This window comes from Equus przewalskii, chromosome X (assembly GCF_037783145.1).
Source record: "Equus przewalskii isolate Varuska chromosome X, EquPr2, whole genome shotgun sequence".
Taxonomy (NCBI): Eukaryota; Metazoa; Chordata; class Mammalia; order Perissodactyla; family Equidae; genus Equus; species Equus przewalskii.
The window spans coordinates 120460784-120482936 of NC_091863.1; the positions used below are offsets into that span (position 1 = coordinate 120460784).

The 22153-nt window shown below is 47.7% G+C and overlaps 1 protein-coding gene across 12 annotated transcripts in view; it reads left to right on the forward strand.

Annotated features, from left to right (window-relative positions):
• The window catches only part of MTMR1 (myotubularin related protein 1), a 68362-nt gene that overhangs the window by 42519 nt on the left and 3690 nt on the right, over positions 1-22153 (forward strand). For 10 of the 12 annotated variants that reach the window (XM_070604869.1, XM_070604857.1, XM_070604858.1 and 7 more), the window contains 5 exons: positions 1294-1479; positions 1920-2126; positions 7556-7648; positions 11526-11639; positions 15956-16132. In XM_070604869.1, coding sequence (XP_070460970.1) covers positions 1294-1479; positions 1920-2126; positions 7556-7648; positions 11526-11639; positions 15956-16132 — 777 coding nt within the window. Of the gene's footprint in view, positions 1-1293; positions 1480-1919; positions 2127-7555; positions 7649-11525; positions 11640-12189; positions 12994-15955; positions 16133-22153 lie in introns of those variants that run through there. The other 2 variants (XM_070604867.1, XM_070604868.1) reach the window with 1 other exon arrangement.

Genomic DNA, 22153 nt, shown 5'->3' on the forward strand with positions numbered 1-22153 from the left:
ACCTCTGATTTACTTTGTGTCTATATAGATTTCCTTGTTCTGGACATTTCATATAGATGAAATCATACACTAGGTGGTCTTTTGTGCTTGGCTTCTTTCACTTAGCATAATGTTTTTAAGGTTCATCCATGTTGTAGCCTGTATTATGGCTGAATAACATTCCGTTGTATGCAGAGACCACATTTTGTCTGTCTGTTTGTCCACTGATGGACACTGGGGTTGCTCCCACCTTTTGGCTGATGTGAACCGTGCTGCTGTGCTCAGTCGTGTACAAGGTGTTGTTTGAATACTTGTATTCTGTGGGAGTGGGAGTTCTGTGGGAGTAGAATTGCTGGGTCATATGGTAATTTTGTGTTTAACTTTTTGAGGAACCGTCAAACATTTTTCTGCAGAGACTGCACAATTTTAATTCCTACCAGCAGTGCATTAGGGTTTCAGTTTCTGTATATTCTCATCACAGATGTGTTTTGAATGTTGACTTCTACAAAATAAAAGCTAATTACAGACCAGATTTTGTTATGAGGTTACCAAGGGGTGAGCCACATCTCCCTTCTTTGTTACATTTGCATTTTATTTTACTTAAATTGCTTAAATGAATCTCATTGTTTGGGATTTACAAGTTGCTTTATTATACAGAAATTTTGTGGTAGTACAACTTTTTCTATTCAGATAGATGGCACTAACAGAACCTTTTTAAACCTAATTTGCCTTGAGTAAGATCCAATTGTTAATGGTTTAAAAATTGACGACGGGTGATGGAGGATTGTTATGGGTTGGATTGTGTCTCCATGAAAAATATGTTGAAGTCCTAACTCCTGGTCCCTGTGAACGTGGTCTTATTTTGAAATGGGGTCTTTGCAAATGTAATCAAGTTAAGATGAGGTCATCTTGAATTAGGGTGGGCCCTGATCCACTCTGACTGTTGTCCTTATAAGGAGAGAAGAGACAGAGACACAAAGACAAGGCCATGTGATGCTGAGGCAGAAATCAGAGTAATGTGTCTGTGAACCAGGAACACCTGGGCCACCAGAAGCAAGAGGGTTCTGAGGGAGCACAGCCCTGCCAATCCCTTGGCTTCGGCCTTCCAGCCTCCAGAATTGTGAGAGAAGAAATGTCTGTTGTCTTAGGCCACTCAGTTTGTGGTACTTTGTTCCAGTGGCCCCAGGAAACTCATAACTTGTACAAGGATGTAGGAGGTTTGTTGTAAACAGATGAGTTTGTTGCTTCTTTAGTGGTCTCTATCTGGTAACACTGACAAGAATTGAAGTGATGTATAGCTTTTGTTTTTCACAGGCAAAGGGTGGAGGATATGAAAGTGAAAGTGCTTACCCCAACGCAGAACTCGTGTTCTTGGAGATCCACAACATTCACGTGATGAGAGAGTCACTACGTAAATTGAAAGAGATCGTGTACCCTTCCATCGATGAGGCACGGTGGCTGTCCAACGTGGATGGGACGCATTGGCTAGAGTATATAAGGGTAAAGAGGGCCAGTCCTTTCCAGGCTTTCTGGTTAAGGTTTCTCTGTGTCTGTGCCATAAACCTGTCTGTCCGTCCAAGTGGTTTCTCAACATTGCGAAGAAGTGCACCTTTGCTGTGTACTCGGGCTTTCATAGTTCCCTAGGCACTATCCAGTCTGGTCTTTGTTGGGGGCTTTTGTGACAATACAAGCGATAGTGCTTGCTTCGGATCAGTTTTTTAAAGCACTTTGTGGCCCTTTAATAAAGGCCCCTATTTACTGCTGTAGTTTTTCTCAGTGTAAATTTTTCTTCCCCACGGTGCTAATGTTTCCTAGTGATTCTGAATTGATTGCATTCTTGTTTGGTTTATTCACCGGACCTTCCAGTGTTCTCCCCAGAATTATTTTTGCTGCAGTAGAAATTAAATGTCACTTGGTCTAATGTGCCTTCTTTTCTGAAGATGCTTCTTGCTGGGGCAGTAAGAATTGCTGATAAAATAGAATCTGGGAAAACTTCGGTGGTGGTGCATTGCAGCGATGGTTGGGACCGAACAGCCCAGCTGACGTCTCTGGCCATGCTGATGTTGGACAGTTATTATCGTACCATTAAAGGGTTCGAGGCTCTCATAGAAAAGGAGTGGATCAGCTTTGGACATAAGTTTGCACTGGTAAGTTGAGGCTGTGAGGCTCATGCTTACTGTTTTGCCCTGTCATCCGTAGTACGTATCACGCATGCATGCATGCGCAGGCTTTCTGCTCCGTATCGGATCTGAATTGCCATAATAGAATACCATGGACCTCAGCATTGTATGTTCCTGGTAGGGAATTCTGTTTATTTTTTTAGTATAGGTATGCCTTTTGTTTTACTTGAGGTAAAATTCATATAACATAGTATTAAGCATTTTAAAGTACACAGTTCAGTGGCATTTAATACGTTTACAGTGTTGTGCAACCACTACCTCTATCTAGTTCCAAAACATTTGCGTCACCCGGAAAGGAAACCCCATACCTATTGCGGTCACTCCTGTTCCCGCCTCCCCTGGGCCCTGACAACCACTAATCTGCTTTCTGTCTCTATGGATTTGCCTGTCCTGGGTACCTGACATAAGTGGAATCATACGATATTTGCCTTTCTGTGACTGGCTTATTTCACTAAGAATAATGTTTTCAAGCTTCATCCATGTTGTAGCATATATCAATATTTAATTCCGTTTCATGGCTGAATAATATTCCATTGTATGTATATACCACATTTTGTTTATCCATTCATCTGTCGATGGGCTCTTGGGTTGTTTCTACCTGTTGCCTATTGTGAATAGTGCTGCTGGGAACGTTGGTGTATAAGCTTTTGCCACACAAAGTACCACACATTGGGTGGCTTCAACAGCAGAAATTTGCCTCACAGTTTTGGAGGCTGGAAGTCCAAGATCAAGATGTGGCAAGGTTGGTTTCTTCTGAGGCCTCTCTCTTTGACTTGCAGACGGCTGTCTTCTCTCTCTCGTCACGTGGTCTTCCTTCTGTGCAAGTCTGTGCCCACATTTCTTCTTCTTATAAGGACACTAATCAGACTGGATTAGGGCCCACCCTAATGGCCTCATTTGAACTTAATCACCTCATTAAAGGCCCTGTCTCCAAGCACAGTCACATTCTGAGATACTGAGGGTTAGGGCTCCAACGTATGAATGGGGGGGGGGGGGGCGCCCATTCAGACCATAACAGCCTGCTTTCATATTTGTGTATATACCTAGGAGTGGGATTGCTAGGTCATCTGGTAGGGCATTCTTGGGCTGCCATTTGTGCTTTAGTCCAAATGGCAGCAAATTCCTGGTCTATCTGGGCCATTGAACCATTGGGGATTTGTCTGAACGGTGCATTGGAGTGCAGTTGGAATGCAACTTCAGGAGGCGGAATGCTCCTGAAACCCCATTCACACTCACTAGTGGAAAGCAGGAGGATGGGCAGTGGGAGACCTTCAGCGGCTCCCACCGTCGGGCGCCAAGTGCATGTGGTGTGCCTGCACTCTTGGGGAGGAGAGGGAAGGGCAGGTCCATAGCCTCTGAGCTGCATGCCCTTTGGGAGCTGTTGTCACATCCTTGGACACATCCCTTCACTCTCTGTGCCTTGGTGTCCCTTCTGAAATGGAGTATTGTGCAGGGCTGGAGTAGGGGGCTGGGGAAAGAATGAGTTTATATGTGTCAGGTGCTTAGGACTGTGCCTGGCCCATGCTGTGTGGGTAAGTTTTAGCTCTTCTTATTATGTTAAACATTATCATGACCTCCTTTGTTGCTAACCCTCTCAGCACAGGCTGGGCTCAGTGGGGAGGAGAGAGAGTGTGGAGTCTTGCCTAGTATTTGCACGTGGCCCTCTCTGAAGACTCAGAGGCCATTCTCTTCCACCTTTCCCTCCCAAACTGTGTGTCCTGGGTGAAAAAAAACTAGCAGGGGCCCCTTACTAAAAGGGCAGTGGTAAAGGCCATCTCTTGAGAGGCCAGCAATGGCGGCACACGCCATGCCTCAGGGCATGCCCACAGCACTCTGCTGCTCCAGACCCTATTTACTAACACTGGGGCTCACCAAGGCAGTAAGATCATAAGATTCAAAATCTCCTCAACTTACTGAGTACGACTGTGTGTCTAGCACTGTTACGTGTATCATCTGGTTTAATCCTATAATGATCCTGTGAGGCAGGTACTGTCATTGACAGATGGGGAAACTGATGTTTCAAGAGTGAGGTATCTGCCCAAAGTTACCCAGCTAGTCAGGGTGGAGCCAGCCTTTTAACAGTGGTTTCAAGCCTGCAGCCATCCGCCTGATGGGTCTCTGTACTCTACCTTCCCCGAGTTTCTGTGGATGAGCTGAGTTCCTACCTGAGGCCAATTCCTGTTCTTGCCCACCTGTTCCATCATCTGCCTCTTGGACCTTATCATGGACCACTTTTTAACTGTTTCTGCCTTTGTCCACCTCCATTTTCCCCTCTCTCCTAGATCATTCCTTTTGGTATAGAAACATGCCATTATGCCACCCTAGAAAACCAATCTTCTTGACCCCACTTCCCCCTCCAGCTGTCCCTTCAATTTTCTGCTCCCGTTTACAACAAAGCTCCTCAAAACTGCTGCCTGTACTCACTATCACTTTCTCTCCTTCCGGTCTGTCTTGAACCCGCTGCAGCCAGACTTCCTCCTCACAAGACCCCCTCGAAACTGCTCTTGTCACACTTTGCCAAGTCCTTCTCTTACTTGTCCTGAGTATTTGACACTGTTGATTTTTCCCTTCTTCTGGAAACACCTTCTTCACTTGGCTTCTAGGTCTCTACAACCTTTTGAATTTCCTCCTGCCTTCTGCTCCTTGCTCCCTCCGCAACCTCTTAATGTTTTGGTGCCCCAGGGCTCAGTTCTTGGATCGGTTCTCATCTGTGTGCTTGATCCCTGAGTGATCTCAGCCAGTCCCAAGACTTTAAATACACGGATTTCAAATCTGTTGTCTCCTCGCCATTGCCACTGATGCCCCCTTAATTCAGGCCTGGCCATCTCCTGAGGGTCTATCATGGCAGTCTCCTAACTAGCCTCTCTGTCGCCTACACCCTTCCAATCTGTTGTTCCTCACTGCAGCTAGACAGGGTGTTCCAAGAAGCAGATGTGATGCTGCTGCGCCCCAGCGTGAATCCCTCAGAGCCTGCCCATGGCCTAGTGGATTGTGGGCAAACTCCCCAGCATGGCATTCAAGGCCCTTGCTGATCTGGCCCTAGTCCACCTTTCCAGCCTCATCTCACCTCCCTCCTCTTGCATCATCCCCTGAGGCTCAACCGTTTCCAACTACTTCTGGTGTCCCTTGTGCCCCCACCACGTTCCCACTGCTTCAAATATAATATAACCCTGGCTAACCAGGAATCAGGCACTTTCCTGTCCTTCAAGGTTTATCTCAAATGAGACTTCTGCCGTGACTGTGACTTTCCCTCCTCTATCCCATTCTAGGATGGCCATTTGCTCTCTTGTGGCCCCACCATACACCTCTCACACTCAGAAGCCCTTGGAACACTTTAGCGCCCTCATTACTTACACGTCTTTCTCCCACAACTAGACCACAGATGAATTATTCATCGAGCACGGATACTGTGTCTCATTTGTCTTGGTACCCCAGGTGTCTAGCCAGGGCCTGGCCTCTGCTAGACACCATGAAAATGCTGGAAAGCCCAAAGGCCTTGCAAGCGCCATAGGAGTCCAGTGAATATATGCTAAAAGAAAGAATGAATCCCAAATTGTCAGCTGTCAGTATCAAACTGTTCCCTAGTGCCTTGAGGGCCGAGGAGCAGGCTCTGCACATCCCTTATGAGGGAAGTACAGTCTGTGCCATGTGCCGACGTTTCGGTCGATGACGGGCCACATATATGACGGTGGCACCGTAAGAGTAGTACCATGTAGCCTAGGTGTGCAGCAGGCCATACCATCTAGGTTTGCGTAAGTACACTCTATGACATTTGCACAACGATGAAATCCCCTAACGATGCATTTCTTAGAACATGTCCCCATCGATGCATGACTGTGCAGAAATAAGGCAATGCATGCAGCTGCTATGGAAAACAGGGTGGCGGTTCCTCAAGAAATTACAAGTGGAATTATCATATATTCCAGCAATTCTGCTTCTGGGTATATACTCAAATAGATATTTGCGCACCCATGTTCATGGTGGCATGCTTCACAGTAGCCCAAACGTGGAAGCGACCTGTGTCCATCAACAGATGAATGGATAAACAAATTGTGGTACATACATACAATGGAATTATTCAGCCTTAAAAAGGAAGGAAATTCTGACCTGTGCTACCACATGGATGAACCTTGAGGACGTTATGCTAAGTGAAATAAGCCAGTCACAAAAGGGCAAGTATTGTATGATTCCACTTACGTGAGGTCCTGGAGCAGTCCAGCTCATGGAGACAGACCCCAGAATGGTGGGTGCCAGGGGCTGGGGGAGCGGATGTGGACTTAGTATTTAATGTGGACACTTTTCAGTTTTGCAAGGTGAAAAAGTTCTGGAGGTGGATGGTGGTGATGGTTGTACAACAGTGTGAGTGTACTTAATGCTGCTGAACTCTATACTTAAAAATGCTTAAAATGGTAAATTTGATGTTATGTATATTTCACCACAATGAAAAATTTTTTTAAAAAGGCAATACAGTGTTACCCTGAGGTTTGATGTTGACCTGGTTATTTCCTTGTTTTTATGTCTTTCCTGGTGGAAATTTCATAGGCCCAGTATTTCTTGCTCTTTCTACATGGTCATCGCGTTGTATCTTCAAAATGTTTTTTTCTCATCCTTTTGCCTAGTCTCAGATTATTTGAAGCATTCTTTTAGAATGCTTACTCTTGAGCTAATTTTTAACTTGACATTTTCAGTGTTTTTGTCAGTCCTGTTTGTGTTTGAAATTATCTTTTACCTTTTATATGAATCTATTAACATCTTCTAAAATATCAAAAGGTATGAAATATCATACTGGGTGTCACTTATCTCAAAACTGGAAAAAAAAGAAATGCAGTACTTGACTGGACTGCCTCGAGCAAGGACTCACCCATTCTCATTTCAAGAGTGAGATTTTGGGGTTCTCCGAGTCACGCAGAATTGGCTAAAACTTGTAGATTGTTAATCATTATTTTGATTCTCAGACTTCTTGACATCTCTGAAAAACGGAAAATCTGTTTGACACTTATGGAGGAAATGGCAGTCACAACATGCCCTGTGAGCTGCTAATTGGCAGTCCCAGTTGCCACTGTGCCCTTGGTATGGTGGCTGGAGTTGACCCCTTCATTTGGACTAAAAAGTTTGCTGGCTGTTTGCTTGTAACTTCTTGAGTCCAGCTATATGAAAGAAAAATTATAAAAATAATCAACAGGTAAATATATAGTACACTGAAGTTTTGTTTCCTGAGAGTGATGGAAGTCAATTCAATTGATGAACATTTTTGAGTGGCACATTATGTGCCAGGAATTCTTTCCAGGCCTTGGGACATACAAAAGAGACATGATTCTTGTTACTAGGCAATTTAAAGTGACTTTTGAGAGGACCATAGCATACATTAAAATGTTTAACCTCTTGTTTCCTTTCAGCGTGTGGGCCATGGCAATGACAACCACGCGGATGCTGACCGATCCCCAATATTTCTTCAGTTTATTGATTGTGTTTGGCAAATGACAAGACAGGTGAGAGATTTCAAGTATATTTCTGACTCACATAGTCTGATTCAAACATATCTTAAAGTTGAAGGTTAGATAAACTTTCATTTCACGTTCATTCAAAATGAACACGTGTGTACGTGTGTAAAATATGACTCTTCTATTATTTCAGTTTGATTCTAATTCACTTAGAATATGAGCAGAAAGTTAGAAACAACCGACTTCACACTAAAAGTTACTTTTCCCGTGCACATTGTTTTGGTCCGTCATCCTGTCCAGCAAGTGTGTAGAACAGGGCCCTGTTCCTTCGTCACTCTGCTTCTCTTACTCCCTTCTGTCAGCAGAAGGAAACCCAGTCGCCTGCTGGGCAGGAAATGGAAGATCCTGCCAGGTGTTAGAAATGGGGATGGGACTGAAGCCCTAGGCCAGCACAGGGCATTAGACCAGGGAATCCAGGAATCTGCACACCCTGCCCCAGGCCACAGCCCCTCCAATCCCAGGGTCTCTGGGAGAAATGAGAGTCCAAGAAGCAACGGCAGACAGGAAGCTGTCAAGTATCCCGTCATGACCTGGTGCTTAGCTTCCAAACCCCAGTGCACAGGGCCCTGGTAAGCCGGGGGCTGTGCAGGAATCTCCTTGCCCAGGCTAGCTGGGCCCAGATGGCTTCAGGTCACAGCAGGCCATGAGGCATGTGCTGTTTTTTCCCCTCATCTCCACCATCCAAACCTGAGTTTGGGGTCTTATCCTCATGGTAGGAGATAGTGCCAGAGAAATGGACCTGGAACCAGAGAGATCCAGAGATAGAGAGAGGGTAAATACAGGGGGGGAGGTGGTGCACAGACGGAGAGAGAGCACAAAAGACAGAGCAGCTTGCCAAGGGCCTGCTGCCCAGCCTGGCTGAGGTCAGGGTTGTGGGGAAGAGAGAGGAGACCGACCCGTGGTCTGGGCTCTCTCCCTCCCGTTGGCCCTGAGCTGTGGCCTTGGCTGATTCAGGCACGTGAAGGGAACCTGATTGATCCTCCTGGCCGCCTTACACCGTCGCTCTGGGGCCTTTGCAAAGGACCTCTGCCTCCCCCACGCTGTAGTCTGTGAAACAGCAGCAGCCCAGTCCCCCACCAGGAGCCTCTGTTGCCCATGGGAGTAATGGGTTGGCACATGGAAATGCTTGAGTGACTTCTGATGCTTCTGAAAAGCACCACTTTTGTGGATATGAAGTAGCTCATTCCTCCCAAATGCCTAGATAAATGTGTGTGTGTGTTTAACATCTTCAAACTGACTTCCATTTTTCATTTTGCTTAGTGCCTATTTTCATGTCGTCTATATCGTTTTTATATTGTTTATTGGATTTTAAGAATGAAAAGAAGAGGTTTGATTGGAAGATTTCAGATGCCTCTCACAGCTCTAAGACTCTGAAATGTGTATAATTAATTTCTTTTAAAATACCATTGTTAATGTGTTAGAAGCAGAAACATGAATGATTAGTCTTTAACTATCAATTAAGTCTAAGTGAATGAAATGTAGCTTGTTAGAAAAGATGCATTCATGTAACAAGATTAACTTATTTTTAGGTTGCCTACTGCTAAATCAAGTAAGCTACATCAGTGTAAAGTTGTCAGAAATCTCAGAATAAAATGAACTGTCTGTGTGTACAATTGACGTAAAAAGAGCTAAGGGAAAAAGTAATGGAGGGACTCTTTCTGGAAGGCATTGTACAAACCTGCGGTGTAGCAGGCTACCCTTTGGGATGGCTTTAATCGGCGTCGGTATGTCTGGTCCTCAAGAGGTGCAGAATTTCATTATGGGCTTCTATGGAGTTTTTGAGACCATGCTTTTTAGGTAGATGGTATAGTTTCCAGGAGAAGCAGCCAAAAATGTGAGTCAGAGACTTACTCTTTTGTTTGTATTACTCTAGCTGTTGCCGCTTCCCCTAATGAAATGTTTTCTGAGTTGAACTTAATGGCCCAATGTCCTTTGAATGTGAATAGCAGTCCTGACCCAGTTGGAGTAGATGGAGCCCCCCGTGTCATGGGCCCCGCCCACCTGGACCTCCCATGCCTGGTGCCCACTTGGCCAGGTCCAGAATGCAGGCTTGGGGTTAGGAATGAAGACTCATACGACTTCACAAATATGTCAGTAAAAGCCTTGCTGTCCTGTTAGTAAACATATACTTTTAAATGTTGGAAAATAAAGTGTAGATCTTCCGTTCCTATCCTTGATTTAATAAAGCTTCAATATACATAAATGTTATATATTTGCTTAAATTAGTAAATTTCGTGGTGCCAGTAATTTATGAAATAGGATATAACTAAGCTGCATAGAAAATACTGGGAAAGTGGACATAATGGTCTTGGCCTTTTAAAAGATAGCCATTTGGAATGTGAGATCATTGTTAGAGTCACAAGGGGCAATCTTAAAGGCTTTGAAAGAGGATTCCCCAGTAGCTGTCTTTAGCATTTCAGCCGGATTTCATTGATTTAGTTCATCATTGATTTAGTCCATCTAAGAAGAAGAATACTAATAAGAACCACCACAGCTAGTTTCTAGAGGTTTCTGACGAAGTGGTATTGTGCTGGGGCTCTTTAGGAGAGCATTGTGTCTCTGAAAGCAATCCTTAAGGTGGAGATAGAGGCAGACTAAGGTAGCTGAGCAGCATTCTTTAAACTGGATAATTAAAAAGGTAAATTCAGGTGGAGTTTGAACATTCCTGGATTTGGCTTGTTTCTAATTGAGAAGCTTGTCCTTGGTCCAGTAAAATAATAAAGCTAAGCTAAAAAATAAATTTGTCTGTCAGTGATCCTGGTTGTCACTCTAGAGATGACAGGATTAGTCATGATAGTGTGCCAGCATCACTCTGATTGGGGAATAGGTCTTTAAAGTAAACTGACAAAAATACCCTGGGTAGTTTGCTTCATTCAGTAGGTGATGAATATTTTACTATGTTTTTAAGTTAGAATGCTGGCACATGGTAGGCCTCCAGTACATGCTTGCTGCCAGGATCATTACTGTTATTTCCAGGTCATCTCCTCATAGCTACTAAATGCCAGCTACTGGCTAGAACCTCCTGGCAATGGTAAAGTCTTCATTGGAATTCTCCAAAACCCCATTAAGAATGACCTAAAACGACAGTTGGATGATCATGTGATTTTCTTCCTTATTCTGTTAATTGATTTCTGACAGTAATTAATCTTTTTTTATAACATTGATTTTCAAATGTTAAACCAGCCTTGCATTCCTGAGATAAACACCACTTGGTCATGTTGTGTTACCCTTCTTATATATTGTCAAATTCAACTTGCGTATATATTGGTAAGGATTTGGGAATGTATGTTCATGGAGTTGTCTCTGTGGGAAGGTTTTTTATTATGAGTTCTTTCTTTAATAGATAGACTTTCTATTTCTTCTTGAGGCAGCTTTGGTATATGCTGTGCCTGAGAATGCCCCCGCCTTCTCCGTGGCTCAGAAATGTGCCCCCAGGTGGAAAGCTGAGACAATAGTAGGACTTGCCTGATTTGTTTCCCTTCTCTCAGGGGGTCACAGTCCTGGGCTGCCTCTTGCCAATGTCTGAAAACAGTTGTTTCGCATGTTTTGTTCAGCTTTCTAATTGTTTCTGGCAGAAGGGTGAATGTAGGCTCTGCTCTACCATCATGGTGAGAAGTGGGAACTACATAAGTTTTTTAGGCATTGAAGGGTACAACAATTTTTGTTGCTTCCAGTTGTCTCTCAACCAGATCTATATGCTTGAACTTGAAACTAGAGATAGTTAAGTTCTAGATGAGCTCAGTTTTCCTTTTGATCTTTGACTATATTCCAAGTTGCAGTTTAGCTGTCTTTCACAAAAAATTAGTACCACTTTGTTTTAGAAATTGAACTTTAAAACTAAACCTTATTTCTCTCTCCATTTAAGTTTCCTTCAGCATTCGAGTTTAATGAACTATTCTTGATTACAATTTTGGATCACCTTTATAGCTGTCTCTTTGGGACTTTCTTGTGCAACTGTGAAGAGCAGCGAGTCAAAGAGGTAAGTGTCGTGTAGCCTGTCTGTTGCTTCCCAATTGCTCGGACGCCTTTCCCGTTAAGTGCCACTGTAGAAGGGGGACAGAATGGAGAAGGGACTTGGGTCCAGCCTGCTGCCATCTGTAAATGGAGGGGTGGCGCTAGACGCCCTCCCAGGGTTCCCCAGCCCCAGAGCATGTGTCTAATCTGCCAGGTTGTCTGATACAAGCCCCTTACTTTATGGACATTGGGGGCTGGGACCCAGCGAGCCCACAGCTCTCTGGGGTCTCTAAGGTCTCTAGGGTCAGTACTAGACTCTGGACCCCCTAAACTCCAAGCTCACATACTTTCCACTGCACTGATTCCGAAATGATACGGTTCTGCTTGGCATTCTCTGCAGTTGGACTGAAGGGTACTTGGAGACCTTAGATAATGAAGTCTATAGAGGAGCCCAAAACATCCATGTAGGTAGCAAGCTAAACTTTCCTTTCCGTCAACCCAGTAAAGCAGCAGCTACCAAGCTTTTCAGAGTTACATTTCACCTTTTTGTTTTTCTCCTCATTTTGGGATAAAAGAATGAAGAAAAGTGAGGAAGCACTGGGAAAAGGCAGCTTAAAGAGGATCCTCTGGTTAACAGAAAAGGACTACCGCCTGTGGGCTAAGTGTATGAGAACATCAGAGAATTGAGGGGAAAACAGGAGGCCCCGAGCGCCCACCTCCCTCTCTCTGAGCAGCCTCCAGAGCTGACCACCCCCTCACTCCGTGCCCGCCTCCCTTCTGGCGCCCCCGCGCCCCTGGCCCCGCCCACTCAGTCTCCTCCTTCGAAGCCATTCATCTCTAACCCAGGCCTGGGTTCTTTTCCCACCCCAAACTCTGTTCTTTTTCTAGGTGACTTCCTCATTCTCAGGGACCTAAGTTCCCCTGCCCCTCCCCTGCTCTCTCTCACCTCAATAATGGCACCTCTGCCCATCGAGATTGTGAGGCCAAATACATAGGGGCCGTCTTCAGTTCTTCCCTCGCCCTCACGTCCAGTCCATCAGCGAGAACTGCTGGCCCCGTCCCCCAGATAGACTTAATCTGGCCACTTCTCACTGCTTTACAGCTACAAGGCCAAGTCAGGCCCCCACCATCTCGCCTCTGGACTAAGGCAGCTGCCCGGGAACGGGCTTCCCTGCCTCCATTTCTGACCTCCAGAACACTCTAAACCAGCAATCAGGGCAGCGTTCCCGAGCTTCAGTCCCGTCATGTGCCTGTCCCCTGCTTGAAACCTCCCTGTGGCTTCCCATTGTGATCAGGAGAAAATCCACTTTCTTCAGGCCCCGCGTGATGGGCTTCTGTGAACCTCATAATAAAAAGAAAAAAACATTTTAAAGAGTGAATCTTCTGATGTGACTTATATCTCAATAAAGCCGTTTAAAAAACACTCGGCAACAGAAGAATGAACTTCATATGTAGAATTTAAACAGTTATAGTTTTTATCTTTTTTTTCCAAAATGTACTTTTTAAAAAAAAATCAGCTCTCTCCAGATATAATTTATATACCATACAATTCGCCCTTTTAAAGTGTATAGTTCAATGGTTTTTAGTATATTCAGAGTGTACAACCATCACCACTATTTAATTTAATATAATTTTCATCACCTCAAAAAGAAACCCCATACCCATTAGCAGTCACTCCCCGTTCTCCCCTCCCCCCAGCCCTGGCATGTAATTTACTTTGCGTCTCTATGGATTTGCCTATTCTGAACATTTCTTATAAATGGAATTATACATATTTGTCCTCTTGCAATTGGCTTATTTCGCTAAGTATGTTGTTTTCAGGGTTCCTCCATGTTGCAGCCGGTACCAGTTCTTCATGCCTTTTCCTGGCTGAGTGCTATTCCAGCGTGTGGCTAGACCGCATTTTGTTTATATAGTCATTAGCAGACGGACATTTGGGTTGTTCCCACTTGGGCTGTTACACATAAAGCTGCTATGAACATTCGCATACAAGTTTTCTGTGGGCATATGCATTCATGTTTGGGGGGCAGATACCTGGGAGTGGACTTGCTGGGTCCTATGGCGACTCTGGGTTTAACCTTTTGAGGACCAGCCAGACTGTCTTCCAAAGCGGCTGCACCATTTTACCTTCCCACCAGCATCGTCCGAGGGCCCGTTTTCTCCACATCCTTGCAGGCGCTTGTTACTGAGCGTCTTGATTCTAGCCATCCCGGTGGGTGTGACGTGGGAGCTCGTTGTGGTTTTGATGTGCATTTCCCTGATGACTAATGATGCTGAGCATCTTCTCATGTGCTTATTAGCCATCTGTGTATTTTCTGTGGACAAATGTTTATTGAGATCCTTTGCTCATTTTTAATTGGATTGTCTTTTTATTATTGAATTATAAGAGTTCCTTATGTATTCTTTATAGATACAAGTCCCTTATCAGATATGATTTGCAAACATTTTCTCTCATTCTGTGGGTTGTCTTTTCACTTTTTTGATGGTGTCATTTGAAGCACATAAGTTTTTAATTTTGATGAAGTCCAATTTATCCGTTTTTTCTTTTGTTGTTATGCTTTTGGTGTCATATCTAAGAAACCACTGCCGGGGCCGGCCCAGTGGCACAGCGGTTAAGTTCGCACATTCCACTTCGGTAGCCCGGGGTTCACCGGCTCAGATCCTGGGTGCAGACATGGCACCACTTGGCACGCCATGCTGTGGTAGGCGTCCCACATATAAAGTAGAGGAAGATGGGCACGGATCTTAGCTCAGGGCCAGACTTCCTCAGCACAAAGAGGAGGATTGGCAGCAGATGTTAGCTCAGGGCTAATCTTCCTCAAAAAAAAAAAAAGAAGAAGAAAAAAAACATTGCCTAACCCAGGATCATGAGGATTTGAACCTGTGTTTTCTTCTAAGTGTTTTATAGTTTTAGCTAATTTTTTTTAAGTATACTTTTTGGTGGGGAAGATTGGCCCTGAGCATTAACATCTGTTGCCAATCTTCCTCTTTTTTCCTTTCTCCCCAAAGCGCCAGTACATAGCTGTATATCCTAGTTGTGGGTCATTCTAGCTCTTCTATGTGGGATGCTGCCACAGCATGGCTTGATGAGTGGTGCGTAGGTCCACCCCCAGGATCTGAACTGGTGAACCCCAGGTCGCCGAAGAGAAGCGCATGATCTTAACCACTCGGCCATGGGACCAGCCCCTAGTTTTAGCTCTTACGTTTAGAACTATGATCCATTTTGAGTTATTTTTTGTATGTGGTGTGAGGTAAGGGTCCAACTTTATTCTTTTGCTTGTAGCTATGCAGTTGTCCCAGCACCATTTGTTGAAAAGACTGTCTTTCCCCCTTGAATTTTCTTGTCACCCATGTTGAAAGTCGGTTGACTGTAAATGTGGGGGTTTGTTTCTGTATGCTGTGTACTGTTGCACTGATCTACATGTCTCTCCACCCTATGCCAGTAGCACCTGTATTGATTACTGTAGTAAGTTTTGAAATTGGGAAGTATGAGAACTCCACATTTGTTCTCCTTTTCAAGATTGTTTTGGCTATTCAGGGTCCCTTGAATTATTGCTGGTGTTTCTCTTATAAGTACAAAATATGAAATATGAAAAGGTCCTAGTGGAAGTTTCCGTGTCTAGATAGCTTGTGAGGAGGTCAGCTGGCTTGGGAGCAGCAGAATGGTAGAAAACACTCCTGGCCTCTCCATTGTCTCATTTTGACTTTGTCACTGTACTTGCTGCATGTTTACTGTTTATCTGCCCCACCATGCCTGTGGATTTGGGTGTTTTCATTCAGCTGAGTAAACCGATTAGTTACAGCATTTCTAAATGGTGTACTGTAAAATTGGGAGGTGGGGAGATATAATTTAATGGTATATTTACTTCTCTCTATAAGGCTTCTCCAGTCTGCCACCCTGGCATGTTTTTCTCCAGGGAGCCGTGATTTCCAGTGAAAGGAATCTTATCTGTAAATTCTACCCACAGTGCCCAGTATTGAGTCACAAAAACAAACTGCAAACCAGAATAAAAAATGTATTTGTTATTGACGGGCCCCATCATCCTGTGGTTGTTAGAAAGTTCTCGTTCTGCCTCACACAGACATAGTCACCAAATGTTACCTAACTCAGCAATATGTTTTTCCAGGACAGCAACCGGTGTGCGTGCTCACTGCATGCTCATGCCATCCCCAGCATGAGGCGCTGCATGGGGAGGGGGGTCGGGCTTAGTAAATGCCCCTGAATTTTTCAGGGTTGGAACTCACTTCATCATGCAAGTCCTTTTCTCTATGTAATACAAATTCTTAAGGATATGAAGAAAAGTTGAATTTATTTCAATGTGTTCTTTTTTTGTTTTTCAGGATGTATATACAAAGACTATATCTTTATGGTCTTATATCAATAGCCAGCTCGATGAATTTTCTAATCCCTTCTTTGTGAATTATGAAAACCACGTCTTATATCCTGTTGCTAGTCTGAGTCATTTGGAATTGTGGGTAAACTATTATGTGCGATGGAATCCACGAATGAGGCCTCAGGTATCTTTTTGTTTTTCTTCTTTTCACAAGAGCATGTCTTTCTGTCCGGGTAAAGATGATACTGTAGAAATGTGCGTATGCTAGGTATTGATGTCTCCTGAAGGTCCTGCGCCCTCGCCTTGCAGGGGTCCATCCTTTTCGTCCCTGTCCAGCAGGGCTCTTCCACACACCAGCCCAGATGCTGTTTGCTGGGTTAGAGTTAAAACTCTTAGCACCTCCCTCTTATACTGCTTGAGAGAACATCGATGCAGTAATACTGGTTACCACATCTGACTCTCAGTCTTTCCGGTGACTTGACTCAGAGGTGCGCGGTGGGCAGTACTGATTCTGCAGGGCACTGCACTCGGGGGCAGGGAAGGGCGTTTGGGAAATGCCTCGCGGTTACAGCTTGTAGACTGGTAGCACAGCAGAAAGAAGGTACGTCCTAAGTCACAGAGCAGACCGATGGAGGCAGCCCTCCCCTCTGTGGACAGATAGCTTCTGCTGAGGGTTTTTAAGTTTCATATTCTTAGTTCATGGCAGTCCACCAAGGAGCACGTTTGCACGGCCCAGTTTCACATCACTGCTTCTGTTGACCACGGGTGCACACGTCTCCCTGTCCCCAGCCCTCCTCCTTCTCAGTCCTTCCCTCTCGCCCAGCATCGTACAGTCTCTCCAGGCATTTTCAGCTCAGTCTTAGTTTGCTATGCTCCCAAACAGAGTACCACAGACTGGGAGACTTAGACACAGACATTTGTTGTCCCCCAGCTCGAGGCGGGGAGTCTGAGATCAAGGTGTGGGCAGGGTTGCTTCCTTCTGAGGGCTGTGAGGGAAGGGTCTGCGCCAGGCCTCTCCTCGGCTTGTCGGTGGCCTTCTCCCTACGTCTCTTCATATCATCTTCCCTTTATGCGTGTCTCTGTGTCCAAATTTTCCTTTTTTTATAGGGATACCATTTGTACTGGATTAGGGCACACCCTATGATCTCATTTTAGCTTGATCACCTCTGTACAGATCCTGTCTCCAAATACAGTCACATTCTGAGGTCCTGGGGGGTAGGACTCCAACATATGAATTTTGGGGAGACAAAATTCAGCCCCTAACACTCCCCAAGCCCCACTAACCACGGGGAAGACTGAACTGTTCATTTCCCTTTTCAGTTCCCTGGCTCTTGAACTTCAGAGGTGCAGTCACGTCACTAACCTTCTCTCCCCGCTGGAAAAGTCCCTCGTAGTAGACGGAGCTCCAGGCTCCGCCTGACAGGTGCAGGCTGCTGCCCAAGGCCCCGCTTATCATCTCCTGCCCAGCTCCTTTGCTCTCCCACACCAGAGCCCCAGCTGCTCATCACTTGCCTCCTCTTTCCCTGACTCTGTTTCCTGATTCATTCCATTTGTTTCACACAGCTTCAGCTACAAAAGCTCTTTCCTCTTCTAGACCCTCTGAGTTGGCCATGCCACCCCCAGGGCTGTTTTCCAGAACGCCATGATCAGGGCCTGCTCAGCCCAGTACTTGGCCTTCTCTCCAAGCAGGCCGCAGAACCAGGCCTCACGGTCCCCTGCGCCTGCGTCTCTGCCTTCCTCTCTCCTTCTCCCGGGCTGATGGATTCCATGTCCCACAGTTGGCTCCTCAAACCACTGACTCCGGAAACACTTGCCCTGTGCTCTGCCTCTCACCGGGCCAATAGCTGGTGCTCTGAGAACTTTCTTTAGGAAACCTTCCCTGACCGGAAACCCCTCCATTTAGTCTCTGAGGGCCCAGCTTCTGTTATCATGTACCATGCAAATTTCTAATGTGTTGCCAAGGGGCTGCTAGCTGGCTCCTCTGTTACGACAGCATGGGGCAGCAAGGGTGGTGAGCACTTCCACACTGGGCCAAGTGCACTGACATGAGGGCCTATAGTGCTGAGACGGCCAGAGTGCATTTCCAGTACCAAATGGGTTCTGGGTTTAGCGTGGGTTCTGAGGAGCGGAAATGCTAACTTCTCAGAGTCGTAAAACGTTTCTTTACTGAAGAGCATCTAAAGCTGGAGAGGCGCAGTCTCGGCTCTTTTCCCCATGAAAACAAACAGTATACAGTCAGTCCCATGTTGTGGTCAGTCGTCAGTGTTTTAAATACAGGGGTCCAGTTTGGTTTGTGGCCGGTGAGCCCTTGGTAACTAGGATCAGCTGTTCTGTGCTGGTGCCCATATTGAAGAGCCTCCAGCGTTAGCTCTGTGGCACCTGCAGAGCGCCGTGGAGTCAGCTGTCAAGCGGCCATGGCCTCCAGGAAGCCTCCTCACAAGCGTGGCCCCCAAACCCTCTCCCTTCCCTCTTCCGAGTGAGCCACGCCTCGTGCGCCGCCTCCTCTGCAGGGGAAAGCGGGGAGCCTGCTGGCTCTCCAGGGCTCCCGCAGCCTCCTCGGGGCCTGAGCCCCACTGCAGGGAGGCAGCGGAGGCCCAGCAGATCTAGAAATGTCCATTCCCGAGTCATGTGGCCCAACTTGGTCACACAACAGCCTGAGGGGCACAGGGCTGGCCTGCACGTCCCTCTTGCCCCCACTAAAAGTGGCTGTCCTTGTGCTGAGAAGCTTCCAGGTGAAGGGAGTTGACAGCAAAGGGAGTGTGGTCAGTTCCTGTCCCCTCCACAGACAAGGCAGGGAAGAGGACAGCAGTCCCTGTGCTCGGGCGCCCTGCGCCATGCCCGCCCCTTCCTGAAGAGCCTGTCCTGCACTCCCGGCTCCTAGGTCCCCTAGTCTGAACTAACCTGCCTTTTGGGTCTTCAATTAGTATTTGTCTGATCGCCTCCTCCAGCCCTTGCCAGAGTCTGCCTGGGACCAGAGACTCGCGTTTGTGGCCCCTCCCCACTAGGGGGCTCTGATCGGCAGGAACTGGATCCTCTCTCCTTCCAGTGCCCGCTGCCCCTCCTCCCCTCGTGCTTTCCTTCCTCCCTTGCGCGTGCGCTTCCCTGCTCACCCAGTGTTGGGGGGACCATAGGTTACCACCCAGACCAGCACACTTTGGGAAGGAGGGGTCTCCCCCAGGCACGATACCACCTCATGTTTCCCTGCCCGCCGCCCTATAGACCATGAGCCCGAAACTGCACGGGCCACACCTGGCCTAGTCGTGTGTCCTCTGCACCGAGTGTGGTGTTTGGTGCTTAATGGGCAACTCCAGAAATGTGGCCAGTGAATGACTCAGTGAATGAGGGAAGCGGCGCCCTCCTGGTCCAGGCTGACTCCTCTTACACATCTGCTCTCTCCAGGCCCTCAAGCCTTCCCTGATGCCCTCTGCCTCCTGCAGTTCTTGCCACTCAGCCTGCAACAACTCAAGTGTGCCCTTGCTAATCCTTTCTTGTCTCCCCCTGCCTCCCCTTCAAGCCTCCCGTCCACACCCCTGACCTCCGGGCTCTTGGACCAGCCTGTCTAGTCTCCCTGCCTCGGTCTCTCTCCGGTCTGTGCTCCAGCCTGCTGCCAGAGAGGCCTGGCTCTCCCCACCGAAGTCACAGCTCAGGCATCACTGCCCGTGGCCACCTGATGGCTCCAGCTCCCCACGCCCTCCACGCCCCTGGCCCCCACTGTGCCCTCAGCTGAGCTCCCAGATTACGTTCCCCAGGCTGCAGGGACAATTTATTTATTTGCCTCTCTCTCACCTTAGACCTTGCACTCTGCAAAAGCAGGCCCCTGACACAGCAAGTGCTCGTTACTAGATTGAACTGTCCCCATAATGAGAGTTGTGTTTGAGGGAGCACTGTCTCTGAAATGGCCCGTGTGCCCAGAAACATCAGCGAGCCAAAGAGGTCGCCAGCCCTGTCAGCAGCCTCTGTCGTGGCTTTCGGCCAAGGGAGTCTGAGTGCGGCGCAGACCGCTCCCATTTCACAGGAGCCCCCATTCCAGGGCCACGCTCCTTTCCCACCTCCCTGCTTTGTTTTCGAATGTGAAGCCCGGGGGCCTCTTGAGCATTTCTTTCCAGTCACTAGAGACAACTGTACTCAGGAACCAAAGCCAGCACGCGCCTTCCAGCAGCTTCCTCCTAACTGCTGTGTATTTCTGTCCTCCTCGGGCACTGCGCTGAATTCTTCTTTCCTGGGCGGTTCCGATTCGTCTGTTATAGCAACAAGGAAGATGGGCTGGAAATTCTCTCCTTTATTTAAATCAGTGCGGAGAGTTTCCACACAGTACTCTGGGTGACTCAAGGGACAGGCGGTCAGTGGGATTTCTTGAACGGTAGCGGGAAGCCCCGCAGAACTACTGCTTGAACTGAAGTGCCTTTGGCTGCCCTGGGCTTCTGGGTTACTGCAGGAGAGGCCTGATGGGAAGCAGCGCTGCTGGGCAGGGGCGTGTCCTCTGCGGCTGAGCTCTGCCTAGCGCCGCGCTAGCTCCCTCTGCCGGCGCTAGAGGCCTGGCCCTGTGCTTGACTGTCAATCTGGCGAGGGCAGGGCCCAGATCTTTCTTAAAACCTGCAAACCACAGGATGCGTCTCTCCTCGAATGCGCTCAGATTCTTACACGTGTAAGCAGAGTCAGCTTCTTTGTGATGGCCATGCCGATAAGGGTAACTGTGACCATGGCCGCTGCAAGTTGAGGGCCTCTGGGTGCTGTGCATGTGGGACTGCGTTTAGCACTCACGCCGATCCTGTGATGCAGAGGGAAGGGCCAGAGGAGCTGTCCTCGCCAAGCTCTTGCTACTGGCACGTGTGGTCACCAAAGGAAAGGCTGTCCCCAGGCTAGGGCCAAGCCCTGTCTCTGGCAGTGACACCTGTCTCTGGTGGTGACTTGACGCCTGATGAGAGGCAAGGTCCCGGGCCTCACTGAGACTTCGCAGGGGCACAAGTGTGAAATGAGTCCCTACAAAGCGCTGGCACGGTGCTCGGAGGGGGTTAGGTGGGTGGCCCAGTGTTCTGCATTCTCCCTGCCCTGTGCTGCACAGAAGGGAGAACTAGAGGCGGTCCTTGGGTCACAGCTCTTTATTCCAAACGCCACAAGCACGTGTTGGCCACGCCCTAGGGGCCGGGCACACAGAGACTGTAGGGGAGCAGGTTGGGTCTTGGTGATGTCAGAGGCCAGAGAAGTAGGTGGGCCCAGGCCGCAGAGGGCCTTGGGAAGCATCTCTGGGAGTTTGGACTTTATTCTAGGGGCTGTGGGAGCCACCACAGGGTTTGCAGGGCAAGGCCTGGTATATGTTCTGGAAAGCTCACTCCAGCAGCACTAGGGGTACAGGAATGTGGAAGGGGCAGTGAAGACTGCGGCAGAGGGATCAGCAAGAAGTCTGCGGTGGGTGTCCAGCGCCAGGGGACAGGAAGCCAGGCCAGGCAGAGAGAAGGGGGGAAAGGGGAGGAAAGGCAGAGGGCACAAGCCTGTTGGGCCTCTATTCTCAGAGAAGGGAGGGGGCTGGGCTAGCTGCCTGGAGGGGGGCTCCTGGGCATCCATCAAAGGATGGCTAGGTGGAGGGCCTGGCAGCCATCTTGTTTCCTTTGAGACCCTGTGGGCTTGTGTCTCACACGCTAACACCCACTGGGTGCCTGGCCCTTAGAGGAGCATTTTCTTGAAGCAGCATGCCTTTGACTTATTGTAAATGAAGATGACACATGAGAAAAAACACGATAGGCCACATGGAGATGTAAGAAGAGAGCCTCGGGCCCTGGGTGTGTGTGGCTGTGCTTTTCTGCCGCGGGTGTGGGGCTTCCTAACAGCAGCTTGACTGCAAAGCATTCTGTTGTCTGACCGGAATCAAATGGTCGTGCAAACCAGAAAACACCAAATAGGTCCTGAGGCCAAGACGGGAGCTGTCGCCCACCTCACAGTGCCCTCTAGGCTCAGCAGCAGATAAGGGTAACTCCTTGTTTTGGGGGGCCTTTGCCATCAGTCTCCCATGTTGCTGTCCCCTCCCTTCTTCCTGTGGCCTGCCCAAATCAGGAGTGTGTTCTTCGCTTCTCCAGTGCTAGTTCCTGAGCCCCCTGCCATGCTGGAGGCCCCTGGCTGCCCTCTGTTTCTCTGTCACCCTCCCCACTCTCCTCTCCTCTCTCGCCAGGGCCATCGCTCTCATCTCTGTCTCTCTCTCATCTCTGTCTTC